The 17,071-nt window shown below is 39.1% G+C and overlaps 1 protein-coding gene across 1 annotated transcript in view; it reads left to right on the top strand.

Moving 5' to 3' along the window:
- The window catches only part of cntfr (ciliary neurotrophic factor receptor), an 850,210-nt gene that overhangs the window by 781,694 nt on the left and 51,445 nt on the right, over positions 1-17,071 (top strand). Inside the window, exon 8 of the mRNA XM_061980911.2 lies at positions 14,931-14,999. Within this exon, the coding sequence (XP_061836895.1) occupies positions 14,931-14,999 (69 nt within the window). The remainder of the gene's footprint in view (positions 1-14,930; positions 15,000-17,071) is intronic.

Below are 17,071 nucleotides of genomic sequence, written 5' to 3'. Positions count from 1 at the left end.
TTGGGTTGACCGATTGCACCAACTAAGCAATCGGAGTCATAAAATGTGTCTTTTCAGCGATCCCAGAGAGCGCATGCATCCCCAGAAGGGAAGTGGCATATGGCTTTAAACAGCCACGTGGCTGACAAGGACAAATATTTACCCGTAAAACATCACGTTGATTCGCTTCACTACTCCCGAGATAGAGTATGGTAATTGTGACGATAAAAACCTCCACCCGGATGAATTGACCAGCGAATGGTGTGCTTTGACAGTAATCTTGGGTAAATATCCTCACTCTGCAGACGTGTCTTGGTTCTGTGCATAAACACCATATGGTGCTTCATTGGAAACAGCATATGTGAGCCGGAAGATGGGACGGGGAAGTAGGCAGCGTCCGACATTATTAGGGCCCGCATGGCCCATTGTAAAAGGAATCCCGAAGGGAGTCCTTTTACAATGGGACAGAGGACCCTATTGTTTTTCGATCGTTTATTATTAGGGCCCGCATGGCCCATTGCATAAGGACTCCCACAGGGAGTCCTTATGCAATGGGACATAAGTAGGGCTGCAGCTAACGATTATTTTTCTATCGATTAATCTATAGATTATTTTTTTCGATTAATCGGTTAATCTATAGATTATTTTTTTCGATTAATCTATAGATTATTTTTCCTTTTACCGATTATTTTTTTTTATTTAAAATGAAGAGGAAAAAATAAATGTAGGCCAGTTTTTTCAAAAGGCATGGCTTTTATTTACAAAAAAAAAAAGTATGGCCACTCAGTCAACATTGACAACAACATGACAAAATATTCTGTAACAATGTAAACCTTTAAAACTTTTAACATTTAACAAAATTAAAAGTAGCTTATTTGCTTTTTAATGTGCAAATATAAAAGTAAACATCCAGTGCAAATCTTAATATTCTGGAATAGTATAAGCATTTCAAAAGTAAAAGTATTGCTTATTTTGCTTTAAAATGTGCAAAAAATAAAGATAAACATCCAATACAAAAAAGTGCAAAACGGAAATATTCTGTAACAAGTGTAAACATTTCAACAAAAGTAAAAGTATTGCTTATTTGCTAAAATGTGCAAAAATAAAGATAAACATCCAATACAAAAAAGTGTACAGTGTAAACATTTCAACAAAAGTAAAAGTATTGCTTATTTTGCTTAATAACACAACAATGATAGTATGATTAAAGTGAAAGTTAATTGTTGGTTTGTACATAGTATATGTAACTGTTAATGTTGTAAAAGGTATTTGCACAACTAATTAACGTTAGCGTTTGTGACACGTCTTGTGCCGTGGGGTTCTTTCAGGACCGACAGACTGAACGCCAGACGGCTTTGCCAGGTTTACAATCTTTTAATTTTACACAAAGTCTTTTCTCTTCCAACTCTTTTCTCTTTCTTTCCTCGCTTTTCAGCTCCTCTTCCTCGCTCGCTCGTCGTCCCCTGTCTCTTGCGGCGTCGCTCCCGGCGCGCCCCGCCTCGCCGCTCGCTCGCCGCCGCCGCCTCTCCACAGCGTTAAAGAGGAGCGCGTCTTTGTAAACACTGAACAGGCACGCCAAACGCGCCTCTCAGAGCAAACGGTGCTTTAGTTTATGAATTTACAACGCAGATACAAATGACACATTCATGTTTTTGTGTAATAATGACAACGTATACGCACGCGGACGAATGACTTGTTGATGGTGATGGCAAGAACGCTGTCGGGGGTTTTCTTTTCAAATGTTCCTTCATAGCCGTTGTGCTGCTATGATAGGCCATTTCCGCTCGACACAGTGTGCATACAACAACATTATTAGGCCGTTTATTGAAATACTCCCACACTTTTGACGACTTTTGGCGTGCTTTTTTCCCCTCGCTCGCATCGTCTGCTTTGCGCTCCGCCATGACAGTAGTGTGACGTAAATATGCGACGCGCCGACGCACAAAAACGGCGTCGACGTATTTACGTAACCGATGACGTCGACTACGTCGACGCGTCGTTTCAGCCTTAGACATAAGGACCTATTGAATGTGTAAGGTTTTATTCTTTCTTTATTATTAGGGCCCGCATGGACCATTGCAAAAGGTTCGGGAGTCCTTATGCAATGGGACATAAGGACCTATTGTATTTGTAAGGTTTTATTCTTTATTCTTTATTCTTCCGCCGCCACATTAAACTGTAATTTGACCCACTTAACATGCTTCAAAACTCACCATGTTTGACCCACACATCAGGACCTGCGAAAATTGCCTTTTTTTTAAAAAACCGAACCACAAAACTCAAAATTGCGCTCTAGCGCCCCCTAGGAAAAAAAAAACTAGACTGCCATGAAACAAAAACCTCTATGTAGGTCTGACTTAAACCTACATTTCATAATAGTACATTGTCGGGCTAAAATCAACAGGAAGTTGGCAATTCCCCCTTCAAGACAAAAAAGTACTAAAAACAGTAACTTTTGCCTCTTTGAGCTGTAACTTGACCCCTTTAACACGCTTCAAAACTCACCAAACTGAACGCACACATCAGGACTGGCAAAAATTGAGATCTAATAAAAAAACCTAACCCCAAATTTAAAAATTGCGCTCTAGAGCAATTTTGGAATAAAACGGAGAAAAACCTGCTCCTCGGAGGAAAACAATGACAAAACTGCCTGTAACTCCCACTGGGAAGGTCGGAGAGACATGAAACAAAAATCTCTCCGTAGGTCTCACTTAGACCTACATTTCATAAATTGACAACCCCCAGCAAAAATCAACAGGAAGTTTGCTATTCCCCCTTCAAAACACATTTTTTTGTAAAAACCGGTCACCTTCCTTCAAAAACGAACTCCTCTGAGCGCGTTTGTCGTTTCGCTTTCAAACTAACACAGGAGAGAGATTGAACCCTTGTGATTACAATGACAGAAGCGCTTTTTTTCTAACTGCTCCGGTTTTGATTTTATGACCCTTCAAAGACCCGCTGCGCTGATGCTGCTGCGCTGCTGTTTTTTTAAGATGGCTGCTTAAAAGCAGGAAGCACCAACGTGCCCACACAATGCAGACAAGGTAGGTACACTAGACAAAAGTATTGGGACACTTAGGACTAGCACCTGCCAAATACGCGGGCCCGACCAATGCTGCTTGCAGCTTTAATTATTTTTATTTTTTTTTAAGGAAAACGACAAATCATTTTGGAGCTGAGAGAACAGCTGAATAAAAGGTCGGTTTTTTTCATGGGTTTCTACGGGTGTTTTTTTTACATTGAACTTTTATGTCATTTTAGTTTAAGGTCCCGTATTTTACAATTGCAAAACCCAAAACCAGTGAAGTTGTCACGTTGTGTAAATGCATACTTGCCAACCCTCCCGAATTTTCCGGGAGACTCCCGAAATTCAGCGCCTCTCCCGAAAACCTCCCGGGACAAATATTCTCCCGAAAATCTCCCGATTTTCAGCCGGAGGTGGAGGTCACGCTCCCTTCAGCTCCATGCGGACCTGAGTGAGGACAGCCTTTTTTTCACGACGGGAGGACAACAGGGTGACAAGAACTATATCATCCAGACTAGAGATACGTACATTGTATTATCATGTTTATCTTACCTAAAAATAAATATATTTATTAATTAAAAAAAAAAAAAAAAAAAAAAAAAAAAAATTTTACTGTATTTTGCTAAAAACATCAAATTAATTGTATTTTTATTTGTATTTTTTCTGACTCCTTATTACATCCAGCCATAGAATTACACATTAAAATAAACATATTTGAAATAATTAGTTTTAAATTATCATAATAATTCATTTAAAATGACCATATTTAATTATTAAAATAATTGCTTGTTTATCAACAACTTTAGCATTTTATTCATTACATTTTGAAGCTCTCAGAAGCCAAGTTATGTTATATTCCTTAAGATTTATTTATGCAAGTTTGAAGTATCAATTATCTAAACACAGTTTTGTGTGCATATATCAGGATGTAGATATATATATATATATATAAATATATATATATATATATATATATATATACATACATATATATATATATATATATATATATATATATATATATATATATATATATATATATATATATATATATATATATATATATATATATACAATTCAACCCTTAACTCAACAATGAGTAGATGAGTGTTATGTGTGTGTAAATGTGTAAATAAATGAACACTGAAATTCAAGTATTTCTTTTATTTATTTATTTATATATATACTGTATATATATATATATATATATATATATATATATATATCTATATATATATATATATATATATATATATATATATATATATATTTGGATGGCGTGGCGCAGTGGGGGAGTGGCCGTGCGCAACCCAAGGGTCCCTGGTTCAATCCCCACCTAGTACCAACCTCGTCATGTCCGTTGTGTCCTGAGCAAGACACTTCACCCTTGCTCCTGATGGGTGCTGGTTAGCGCCTTGCATGGCAGCTCCCTCCATCAGTGTGTGAATGTGTGTGTGAATGGGTAAATGTGGAAGTAGTGTCAAAGCGCTTTGAGTACCTTGAAGGTAGAAAAGCGCTATACAAGTACAACCCATTTATCATTTATCATTTATATATATATATATATGTGTAATAAAAAAAAATATATATATATATATACATATATATATATATATAGCTAGAATTCACTGAAAGTCAAGTATTTCTTATATACCGTATTTTCCGCACCATAAGGCGCCCTGGGTTATAAGCCGCGCCTTCAATGAACGGCATATTTCAAAACTTTGTCCACCTATAAGCCGCCCCGTGTTGTAAGCCGCATCTAACTGCGCTAAAGGAATGTCAAAAAAACAGTCAGATAGGTCAGTCAAACTTTAATAATATATTAAAAACCAGCGTGATGTGGGCGCGCATGGAGTCGTATATCAACATGGACGGAGCTGCGTGAAAAAAGCCACCCGGCCTCTTCGCGTAAACTTACCTTAACCACTCGCTCATCTTTTCTTCATCCATCCATCCCTTCGAGTTAGCTTTTATGATGACGCCGGCTGGAAAGGTCTCTTTTGGCAAGGTCTTCCTTTTGAATATCACCATGGGTGGAAGTTTCTGGCCATTAGCATGGCAAGCTAGAACCACAGTGAAGGATGACTTCTCATTCCCTGTGGTGCGAATATTCACCGTACGTGCTCCCGTTGTATCCACAGTGCGGTTCACAGGAATATCAAAAGTCAGTGGAACCTCGTCCATGTTGATAATGTTCTCTGGCCGGATCTTTTTTTCAGCTATCTGGTTTTTACAATATGCACGGAAAGTAGCCAGCTTTTCTTGAAAGTCTTTAGGCAGTTGCTGTGAAATAGTAGTCCGTGTGCGGATGGAGAGATTGCGTCTTCTCATGAACCGGAAACCTGTCGCTTAGTAGGAGCCATTTTGTGGTCTTTACAGATGTAAACACACAAAGGAAATGAAACGTACGGTAATATCCGCGCGCTTTTTCTTCTTCTACGCGGGCGGGTGGTTGCTTACAGTAGAAGAAGAAGCGCTTCCTGTTCTATGGGGGCGGGTGCTTACCTTGGCGGTTGCTTGCGTAGAAGAAGAAGCACTTCCTCTTCTACGGGGAAAAAAGATGGCGGCTGTTTACCGTAGTTGCGAGACCGAAACTTTATGAAAATGAATCTTAATATTAATCCATATATAAAGCGCACCGGGTTATAAGCCGCACTGTCAGCTTTTGAGTAAATTTGTGGTTTTTAGGTGCGGCTAATAGTGCGGAAAATACGGTGTATATATATATCTTAACCACGCCCCCCGCCCCAACCCCGACCATGCCCCCCACCCGCCACCTCCCGAAATCGGGGGTCTCAAGGTTGGCAAGTATGATACTTTTGCAAAGACACACTTCTTTCCAAAAATAAACCATATACATTGTTTTGCGTGGCTGAACTTTCATACACGTGTTTTTTTTTGGGTTTTTTAGAAAGCCGTGTCCGCACACATGCCGAAGAGTCTTGCAGGAATGCGGAGAGAAGCCGTGGTTACGCCGCTTGGGCCGCGTGTAAACAGCGGAAGGTTCTAAACACTAAGCATACAGTACTGCGCTCATGGAGCACATTATGGAACAGAGGCACGGTCGTGGGCACGCTCGGATGATGTTCTTATTGCATTCCGCTAATTCAATTACGCCTGTAAATATAGCGCTCGGTTTGCGAGATAAAAAAGTCTGCGAGTTTCCCTTCCAAACAAAGCGCGTGGGCGGGGAGAAAAGTGGCTGTGAAGATCAAGGCGGCCGTGCTAAAAAAACTGTAGAGGTCAACCTTGTCGTGAGATAAGAAGAGAGCTTATTTGGGAGGGGGAAACTTCCAGAACAAGTGCTCTGATGTTTAAAGATTTGTCCTCTGAGCTCATTGGAATCAACAGAGGAATGTGATGCTCGCATGGCTCGGAAATGTTGTTTTTCGGCATTTGACTGTTGGTTTTCCGCGGAAGTCGACCTTTTCCATTCATTTTACTTTTCACTTTGGGGGTCATGGGTTGTCATGGTGACTCCACTGCATGCACGGCTTTGGCTTTAGTTTGTACGCCGGATGCCCTTTCGGACCCACACTGCCTGTTCCTGGCTGTTTTAGTTCAACGATAAACAAATATGAGTGAAATAAAGATATACCATATCTATTTTAGCCCACGTACAGTACGCAGAGAGCTTCATGGAATGGGTTTCCCTGGCCGAGCAGCTGCATCTAAGCCATACATCACCAAGTCCAATGCAAAGCGTGGGATGCAGTGGTGTAAAGGACATCACCACTGGACTCTAGAGCAGTGGAGACGCCTTCTCTGGACTGATGAATCACACTTTCCCATCTGGCAATCTGATGGACCCGTCTGGGTTTGGAGGTTGCCAGGAGAACGCTGCATTTCGGACTGCATTGTGCCGAGTTTGAAATTTGGTAGAGGAGGAATTATTGTCAAGACTTGATCTTGGGAGTTTGCTTTTCCGGGATGCAACGGAAAGTTGGCACGGGCGAGACGGGAATGAAGGTACATGATTTATTGAAACACTAGAACTACAAAAAAAAGGATCAAACCAAAGCGCGCACAGTGGCGGAAACTATGAACAATCAAACAAAACATAAACTGTGGCTTGATAAACAAAAACTTACTTGGCATGGAACCGGCATGAAAAAAAGAGCAGCAAGGATCATAAGGGTGTGCAGAAGCATATATGGGGTGAGGTCGTCAGGCCGAACAACAGAAAATGAATGAACTTAAATACTGTGGACATGATTAGTGAAAGCAGGTGCGTGACTCAAAACGTGAAACGGGTGCGTGACGTGACAGGTGAAAACTAATGGTTGCTATGGTGACCAGACAAGGGAGTGAAAAGACAGAAACTAAACAAAACATGACTTAAAACAAAACATGATAATACAGACATGACAATTATGGTGTGGGGTTGTTTTTCAGGAGTTGGCCTCGGGCCCCTTAGTTCCAGTGAAAGGAACTTTGAATTATCCTAGATTTCAAAACATTTTGGACAATTCCATGCTCCCAACCTTGTGGGAACAGTTTGGAGCGGGCCCCTTCCTCTTCCAACAGAGTCTGGTGTGGATGAACCTGACTGGCCTGCACAGAGTCCTGACCTGAACCCGATTAGAACACCTTCGGGATGAATTAGAACGGAGACTGAGAGCCAGGCCTTCTCCACCAACATCAGTGTGTGACCTCACCAAGAATTGTGGAAAATTCCTATAAAGACACTCCGCAACCTTGTGGACAGCCTTCCCAGAAGAGTTGAAGCTGTAATAGCTGCAAAAGGTCATGTTGAACCCTATAGGTTAGGAATGGGATGGCACTTCAAGTTCATATGTGAGTCAAGGCAGGTGGCCAAATACTTTTGGCAATATAGTGTATCTATACCGGAGGTTGGGTCTTGGGCGCAGTTGGGTGTTCCAACAGGACAATGACCCCCAAACACACGTCAAAAGTGGTAAAGGAATGGCTAAATCAGGCTAGAATGAAGGTTTTAGAATGGCCTTCCCAAAGTCCTGACTTAAACGTGTGGACAATGCTGAAGAAACAAGTCCATGTCACAAAACCAACAAATTCAGCTGAACTGCACCAATTTTGTCAAGAGGAGTGGTCAAAAATTCAAGCAGAAGCTTGTGGATGGCTACCAAAAGCGCCTTATTGCAGGTAAACTTGCCAAGGGACATGTAAGCAAATATTAACATTGCTGTATGTGTCATGTCTGTGTAATCATGTTTTGTTTTAAGTCATGTTTTGTTTAGTTATTGGACTCTTTAGTTTCTGGCTTTTCGCTCCCTTGTCTTGTTTCCATGATTACCCCATTAGTTTCACCTGTTCCACGTTCGGACACATTGTGCACTCTTGTTTGTCACCATAGCAACCCATTAGTTTTCACCTGTCACGTCACGCACCTGTTTCACGTTTTGAGTCACGCACCTGTTTTCGTTAATCATGTCTGTAGTATTTAAGTTCATTGTTTTTCAGTTTGGTGACATCTCCACATTTATGCTTCTGCACATTTCGGACTCTTTTTTTTCATGTCCATCGTTCACGCTGCTCCTTTTTGTCCATGCCAAGTAAGTTTTGTTTATTATTGCCACAGTTAGTGTTGTTTGTTGTTCATAGTTTTTGCCTTTGTGCAAGTGTTTGGTTTCATAGTTTGTTCTCCGCCATTGTGCGCGCCTTTTGTTTACTTCCTTGTTTTGTATTTATAGTGTTTAAATAAAAATGTACCTGCATTCCCGTCTCGCCCGAGCCAACTTTCCGTTGCCTTCGAGAAAAACTAAACCCCAGGACCAAGTCATGACAGTATGTATACTTTTGACCCTCACATTTTCAGTAGAGCCATAATAAATTCATAAAAGAAGCAAACTTCATGAATGTTTTTTGTGAGCAACAAGTATGTGCTCCAATCACTACATCACAAAAAAATAAGAGTTGTAGAAATGATTGTAAAGTCAAGACAGCCATGACATGATGTTCTTTACAAGTGTATGTACACTTATGACCACCACTGTACATTTTGCCAATCTTGTGTTTGATTACTTTTGTTTGGAGTTTTTCAGTGTATAATAATTATGTTGGTGGGTCAAATTCCTCATGATGGATTGCATATGTGAAAGCTCCAAAGTGAGGTCCATGTTGTCCAGCCAGCACTCTAACTTCCCCTCTAACGTCGTCCGATCCAAAGATGTGAGGATTCCTCCGTAGTTGTAATCCGCTTGTGCAGCTGCATGTTTCTCGTCTCGATGGGAGACTGCACTTAATCATTTCATTTGGCTGCAGGAGATGAAAAGTCAGCACCTTTTGTCTCGCTGCTTTTCCTTGAGTGTGTCAAGAAGCGAGCCAAACGCAAACAAACACGCAGCACTGACCGTAAATTACAACGGGGCAGCAAATCAAAAATGAATGCGCTTCCAAGTGACGCACATATTCGCTTTAATCTGCTTCCCTCTCTGCATGTTGAAGGCGGCCGCAAAAAGCTTCCCGACGCTGGCCTGCCTTGTTGCGTTATCCAGTGTGTCATCCACGCCGGAGCTTTCCGCTTTAATCCTGATTCATGCCGCTGACGTGTTGCACGCACGCCATGCAGTTTGTACGGGAATTAATGGGAATATATGGGAATTATTGGGAATATATGGGGATTAATGGGAATATACTGTATGGGTATTAATGGGAATGTATGGGGATTAATGGGAGTATATGGGAATTAATAGGAATATATGGGGATTAATGGGAGTATATGGGAATTAATGGGAATATATGGGGATTAATGGGAATATATGAGAATTAATGAGAATATATGGGAATTAATGGGAATATATGGGAATTAATTGGAAAAAATGGGAATTAATGGGAGTATATGGGAATTAATGGGAATTAATGGGAATATATGGGAATTAATGGGAATATATGGGGATTAATGGGAATATATGGGAATTAATGGGAATATATGGGAATTAATGGGAATATATGGGAATTAATGGGAGTATATGGGAATATATGGGAACATGTGGGGATTAATGGGAACATATGGGAATTAATGGGAATATATGGGGATTAATGGGAATATATGGGAATTAATGGGAATATATGGGGATTAATGGGAGTATATGGGAATTAATGGGAATATATGGGGATTAATGGGAGTATATGGGAATTAATGAGAATATATGGGAATTAATTGGAAAAAATGGGAATTAATGGGAGTATATGGGAGTTAATGGGAATTAATGGGAATATATGGGAATTAATGGGAATATATGGGAATTAATGGGAATATATGGGAATTAATGGGAATATATGTGGATTAATGGGAATATATGGGAATTAATGGGAGTATATGGGAATATATGGGAACATATGGGGATTAATGGGAAGGTGTGGCGAAGTTGGTAGAGTGGCCGTGCCAGCAATCGGAGGGTTGCTGGTTACTGGGGTTCAATCCCCACCTTCTACCATCCTAGTCACATCCGTTGTGTCCTTGGGCAAGACACTTCACCCCTTGCTCCTGATGGCTGCTGGTTAGCGCCTTGCATGGCAGCTCCCGCCATCAGTGTGTGAATGTGTGTGTGAATGGGTGAATGTGGAAATACTGTCAAAGCGCTTTGAGTACCTTGAAGGTAGAAAAGCGCTATACAAGTATAACCCATTTATCATTTATTATTAAGATATGGGAATTAATGGGAATATATGGGGATTAATGGGAATATATGGGAACTAATGGGAATATATGGGAATTAATGGGAATATATGGGGATTAATGGGAATATATGGGAATTTATGGGAGTATATGGGAATTAATGGGAATATATGGGAATTAATGGGAATATATGGGAATTAATGGGAATATATGAGAATTAATGAGAATATATGGGAATTAATGGTAATATATGGGAATTAATTGGAAAAAATGGGAATTAATGGGAGTATATGGGAGTTAATGGGAATTAATGGGAATATATGGGAATTAATGGGAATATATGGGAATTAATGGGAATATATGGGAATTAATGGGAATATATGTGGATTAATGGGAATATATGGGAATTAATGGGAGTATATGGGAATATATGGGAACATATGGGGATTAATGGGAAGATATGGGAATTAATGGGAATATATGGGGATTAATGGGAATATATGGGAATTAATGGTAATATATGGGAATTAATGGGAATATATGGGAATTAATGGGAATATATGGGAATTAATGGGAGCATATGGGAATATATGGGGATTAATGGGAATATATGGGGATGAATAGGAATTTCTGGGAATTAATGGGAATATATGGGAATTAATGGGAATATATGGGAATTAATGGGAATATATGGAAACTAATGGGAATATATGGGAATTAATGGGAATATATGGGGATTAATGGGAATATATGGGAATTTATGGGAGTATATGGGAATTAATGGGAGTATATGGGAATTAATGGGAATATATGGGGATTAGTGGGAATATATGGGAATTAATGGGAATATATGAGAATTAATGAGAATATATGGGAATTAATGGGAATATATGGGAATTAATTGGAAAAAATGGGAATTAATGGGAGTATATGGGAATTAATGGGAATTAATGGGAATATATGGGAATTAATGGGAATATATGGGAATTAATGGGAATATATGTGGATTAATGGGAATATATGGGAATTAATGGGAATATATGGGAATTAATGGGAATATATGGGAACATATGGGGATTAATGGGAAGATATGGGAATTAATGGGAATATATGGGGATTAATGGGAATATATGGGAATTAATGGGAATATATGGGAATTAATGGGAATATATGGGAATTAATGGGAATATATGAGAATTAATGGGAGCATATGGGAATATATGGGGATTAATGGGAATATATGGGGATGAATAGGAATTTCTGGGAATTAATGGGAATATGTGGGAATTAATGGGAATATATGGGAATTAATGGGAATATATGGAAACTAATGGGAATATATGGGAATTAATGGGAATATATGGGGATTAATGGGAATTTATGGGAGTATATGGGAATTAATGGGAGTATATGGGAATTAATGGGAAAATATGGGGATTAATGGGATTATATGGGAATTAATGGGAATATAGGAGAATTAATGAGAATATATGGGAATTAATGGGAATATACATACTATACATTACCTTTTGCACTATATTAAATTATCTTATTATTTGTTGTCAACTTTGTACTTTTTTTTGTATGTCATTGCCTGAAATAAATACATAAATGATGAATTAATTTCCCATTAATTCCCCATTAATTCCAGTTAATTCCCATATATTCCCGTTAACTGTAAATATTCCCGGAATTTTTCAACCCTACATACTATACATTACCTTTTGCACTATATTAAATTATACTATTATTTGTTGTCAATTTTGTACTTTTTTTTTTGTATGTCATCGCCTGAAATAAATAAATAAATAATCAATTAATTCCCCATTAATTCCCGTTAATTCCCATATATTCCCGTTAATTCCCAAGCAACGTTTCCAACTGTGAATATTCCCGGAATTTTGCTTTAATTGTGATTCATGCCGCTGACGTGTTGCACGCACGCCGCGCAGTTTGTACGCGGCGTGCAAAAGGCCGCCGGGGGCATGGGAGTTCGAACCTGTCAATAGCCAAATATATTTTCTAAATAATAAAAAAAAAAAAAAAGGCTTGATTCATGCCCGCAATAATGATGAAAGGCGTGTTGTAAATAAATAAGCACTCAATAAAAATTGCATCCAGCCCGGCTGAGCTAATATAACCACTATAAAACATTAAAGGTAGAATTGCAACGTCGAAGCCGTAATTTACAGCGAGCACTACAGGCGGAAGGAAAGAGCCGTCAGAGTGACTTCCAATGGACTCGTAAATTTCACCTCCCCTCGTACATTTTAGACTTCACGATGAGGCAACATTTCTCACCTGTTGTGTCGTTTCCAAAATGCATCGCATTCACTCCTAAAGACGAGTTATTTCACCATGTCAAATTCTCACTCAGGGCCTGTAATGTTGGTTACTATGGCAACTATAAGTTACCTTCTTCACACTCCCTTTCAGGCAAAACTGGACAATTGTGCATTACAGCAGTGTTTTTCAACCTTTTTTTTTGAGCCAAGGCACATTTTTTTGCGTTGAGAAAACGTGGAGGCACACCACCGGCAGAAAACATTAAAAAACGAAACTCAGTTGACAGTAAAAAGTCGTTTTCGCAATTGTTGGATATGACTTTATTTATTTTTATTTATTTTTTTAATTTTTTTTTTTTTTTTTTTTTTTTTTTTTTGGATATGACTTTAAAGCATAACCAAGCATGCATCAATATAGCTCTTGTCTCAAAGTAGGTGTACTGTCACCACCTGTCACATCACACGCTGACTTATTTGGACTTTTTTGCTGTTTTCCTGTGTGTTGTGTTTTAGGTCTTATCTTGTGCTCCTATTTTGGTGGCTTTTTCTCTTTTTTTGGGAGTTTTCCTGTAGCAGTTTCATGTCTTCCTTCCGCATCTAGTTTGTTTTAGCAATCAAGAATATTACACTTGTTTTTATCCTTCTTTGTGCGGACATTGTAGATTGTCACGTCATGTTCGGTTGTACACTGTGGACGCCGTCTTTGCTCCACAGTAAGTCTTTGCTGTCGTCCAGCATTCTGTTTTTTGTTTACTTTTGTAGCCAGTTCAGTTTTAGTTTCGTTCTGCATAGCCTTCCCTAAGCTTCAATGCCTTTGCTGGGAATTATCTGATGGATTATGTGATGGAGGAATGCACAGTGCAGGGTTGAAATTCTACTGAATTTGCATGAAATCAGGTTGTTTTAGCTAATAATCATGCTGCAAAATCATAGCATGTTTATTCCCATTAATTTCCCATTAATTCCCGTTAATTCCCATGTATTCCCAAAGGACCGCTACGGAGTTTGCCGCCAATGTATTTCTTGTAAAGTGTATAAAAAGGAGTATGGAAGCTGGACAAATAAGATGCCAAAAACCAACTACTTTCATGTGTAGTCACCACCACACAGCGGCATTAATCAAATCAAATCAAATCATATCAACTTTATTTATAAAGCACATTTAAAATTTACCACAGGGGTAGCCAAAGTGCTGTACAATGGACAGGTTAAAAGATAAAACGAGTACCGAGCAAACACAACACAACACAAACAGAACACGATAAAAAAAAAATTTAAAAAAAATTAAAAATTAAAAAATTAAAAAAAAAGATGAAAGAACGGTACTGGTACTTATCAAAGGTGGTATCGTACTGATTTCAATTGATTAGTACCACAATACTTTATTTGTACCAATATACCGTGGCGTGTGCATTCATTGCTTTGGTTTCTTTAGCTTATGATCATGTTTAAAAAAATGCATGCAATCTCGATGGAATGTAAAGTTGTTAACGCCAGTCGGTAGCATGTTTGAGACAAATCCAATGTAAATTAGCCGCAAGCTAGTGCATTTTGAAGAGTGGAGGCGTACTGTACTTTTATTCTTCTTACTTTGGTGACATTGAAAATTCTAACATTACCTATCGGCAGTCCGACTGAGTCTACTTTGAATGCTTGACTGCTTGTTTCCCGGCCACGTGCTTGGGTCGGCAACCCGAATGCGATGTCACCCATGACAGAGGTATCGAAATATGACGGTAGTACTTTTTTGGAGTTTGATCTGTACCTATGAAAGTACTGAATTCGGTCCCCATGGCTAACAATAGTGTTATTGTACCCCTGAAATGTGTAACTCTGACAAAAATAATAGAAACAAATGTCCACTGGCGAGGATGCATATGGTTTAATATATATTAACTTTTGTATTATTTTTTAATAACTCTGCACAAATCAGCCTTTTGATGGCGTCTCCCAACAGTTTTCAGTTTCGATTGTGCAACAATCACTTATGTTGATGAAAAAGATGCTAATGAAATCTACTTTTGTCCTTCATTTCCAGGTGGAGTTGTCTGACAGCACCGCCCACACCATCACCGACGCCTACGCTGGCAAGGAATACATCATCCAGGTACTGTGACCCGGACAACTTCTTTCTTTAGGTGAAAACTGAGAACCCGTTTTGGCAGTCGCTCGCCGTTTTGTTTGCGAGCCGTTCGAATAAATAATCCCCGGGCGTGTGCTCGCCACCTCGCCACACCAGGAAATGAGTATGGGATTCAAAGGAAAGCAGCATGTGGATCCACTTTTCTGGTTCTTTGTTCTGCTGTGGATTTGTAAAGTTTAGACGTAAACACCATGCGGGGTTCCTTCTCAAGAGACGTTCCTGCTAAATATGGACGTACCGTCAAATGCAGAAAAGTATACGCAGGTAAAAACTAGTCCAATGTAGAATAATATGTGTCATTTACAACCAATTGTGTTTATAGCACATCAGTCACATTACACTTTCATGTGAGGAAGAGGAAAAGAAAGAAGAAAAAGAGGACGAGGATGAAGAAAAAGAAGAGGGGAAAAAAAGAGCAACAGGAGAAAGAAAGACAGGAGGAAGATGAAGAGAAAGAAGAAGAGCAATAATAAGAGGAAGAGGAGGAAGAAGAAGAGCAATAGAAAGAAGAAGAGAAGGAAGACAAAGTTGAAGAGGAGGAAGATGAAGAAGAAAGAGAGGAGGAAGAAGAAGAAAAAGAGGAGAAAAAGAAGAAGAGGAGGAGAAGGGAAAAAAGAATAAGAGAGAGAGGAGGAGGAAGGAGAAGAGAAAGAAAGAGAATGAGAGGAAGAACAACAGGAGGAAGAAGAAGAAGGAAAAAAAGGAGGTGGAGAAGGAAGAATTAGAGACAGAGAGGAGGAGGAAGAAGAAGATAATAAAGAAAAAGAGGAGGAAGAAAACAAATAAGAGAGAGAGGAGGGAGAAGAAGAGAAAGAAGAAGAGCAATAGAAAAAAGAAGAGAAGGAAGACAAAGTGGAAGAGGAGGAAAAATAAGAAGAAAAAGAGGAGGTGGGAAACAAAGGAGAGGAAGAGGAGGAAACAAAGAAGAGGAAGAGGAGGAAAAAGAAGAAGAAGAAAAAGAAGAAGAAGAAGAAGAGGAGGAAAAGGAAGAAGCAGAAAAAGAGTAGGAAGAACAAGGAGAGAAAGAAAAAAAAGGATAAAAAAGAGAGGTGGAAGAAGAAGAAAAAGAGCATGGAGAAAAAGAAGAAGAGGAAGAGGAAAAAAAGAAGAAGAGAGAGAGGAGGAAGAAGAAGAAGAGAAAGAAAGATAATGAGAGGAAGAACAACAGGAGGAAGAAGAAGAAGAAAAAAAGGAGGTGGAGAAGGAAGAATTAGAGACAGAGAGGAGGAGGAAGAAGAAGAAAATAAAGAAAAAGAGGAGGAAGAAAAAGAATAAGAGAGAGAGGAGGAAGTAGAAGAGAAAGAAGAAGAGCAATAGAAAGAAGAAGAGAAGGAAGACAACGTGGAAGAGGAGGAAGAATAAGAAGAAAAAGAGGAGGTGGGAAACAAAGGAGAGGAAGAGGAGGAAAAAGAAGAATAAGAAAAAGAAGAAGAGGAAGAGGAGGAAAAGGAAGAAGAAGAAAAAGAGTAGGAAGAACAAGGAGAGGAGGAAGAAGAAGAAGAAGAAAAAGAGGAGGGAGAAAAAGAAGAAGAGGAGGAGAAGGAAAAAAGAATAAGAGAGAGAGGAGGAAGAAGAAGAAGAGAAAGAAAGATAATGAGAGGAAGAACAACAGGAGGAAGAAGAAGAAGAAAAAAAGGAGGTGGAGAAGGAAGAATTAGAGACAGAGAGGAGGAGGAAGAAGAAGAAAATAAAGAAAAAGAGGAGGAAGAAAAAGAATAAGAGAGAGAGGAGGAAGTAGAAGAGAAAGAAGAAGAGCAATAGAAAGAAGAAGAGAAGGAAGACAACGTGGAAGAGGAGGAAGAATAAGAAGAAAAAGAGGAGGTGGGAAACAAAGGAGAGGAAGAGGAGGAAAAAGAAGAATAAGAAAAAGAAGAAGAGGAAGAGGAGGAAAAGGAAGAAGAAGAAAAAGAGTAGGAAGAACAAGGAGAGAAAGAAAAGGAAGAATAAGAAAGAGAGGAGGAGAAAGAAGAAAAAGAGGATGGAGAAAAAGAAGAAGAGGAAGAGGAAGATAAAAAGAAGAAGAGAGAGAGGAGGAA

This window comes from Nerophis lumbriciformis, linkage group LG20, assembly GCF_033978685.3.
Source record: "Nerophis lumbriciformis linkage group LG20, RoL_Nlum_v2.1, whole genome shotgun sequence".
Lineage (NCBI taxonomy): Eukaryota > Metazoa > Chordata > Actinopteri > Syngnathiformes > Syngnathidae > Nerophis > Nerophis lumbriciformis.
Note: the sequence above shows the minus strand (reverse complement) of the source record. Positions and strands in the feature narration are given on the sequence as shown.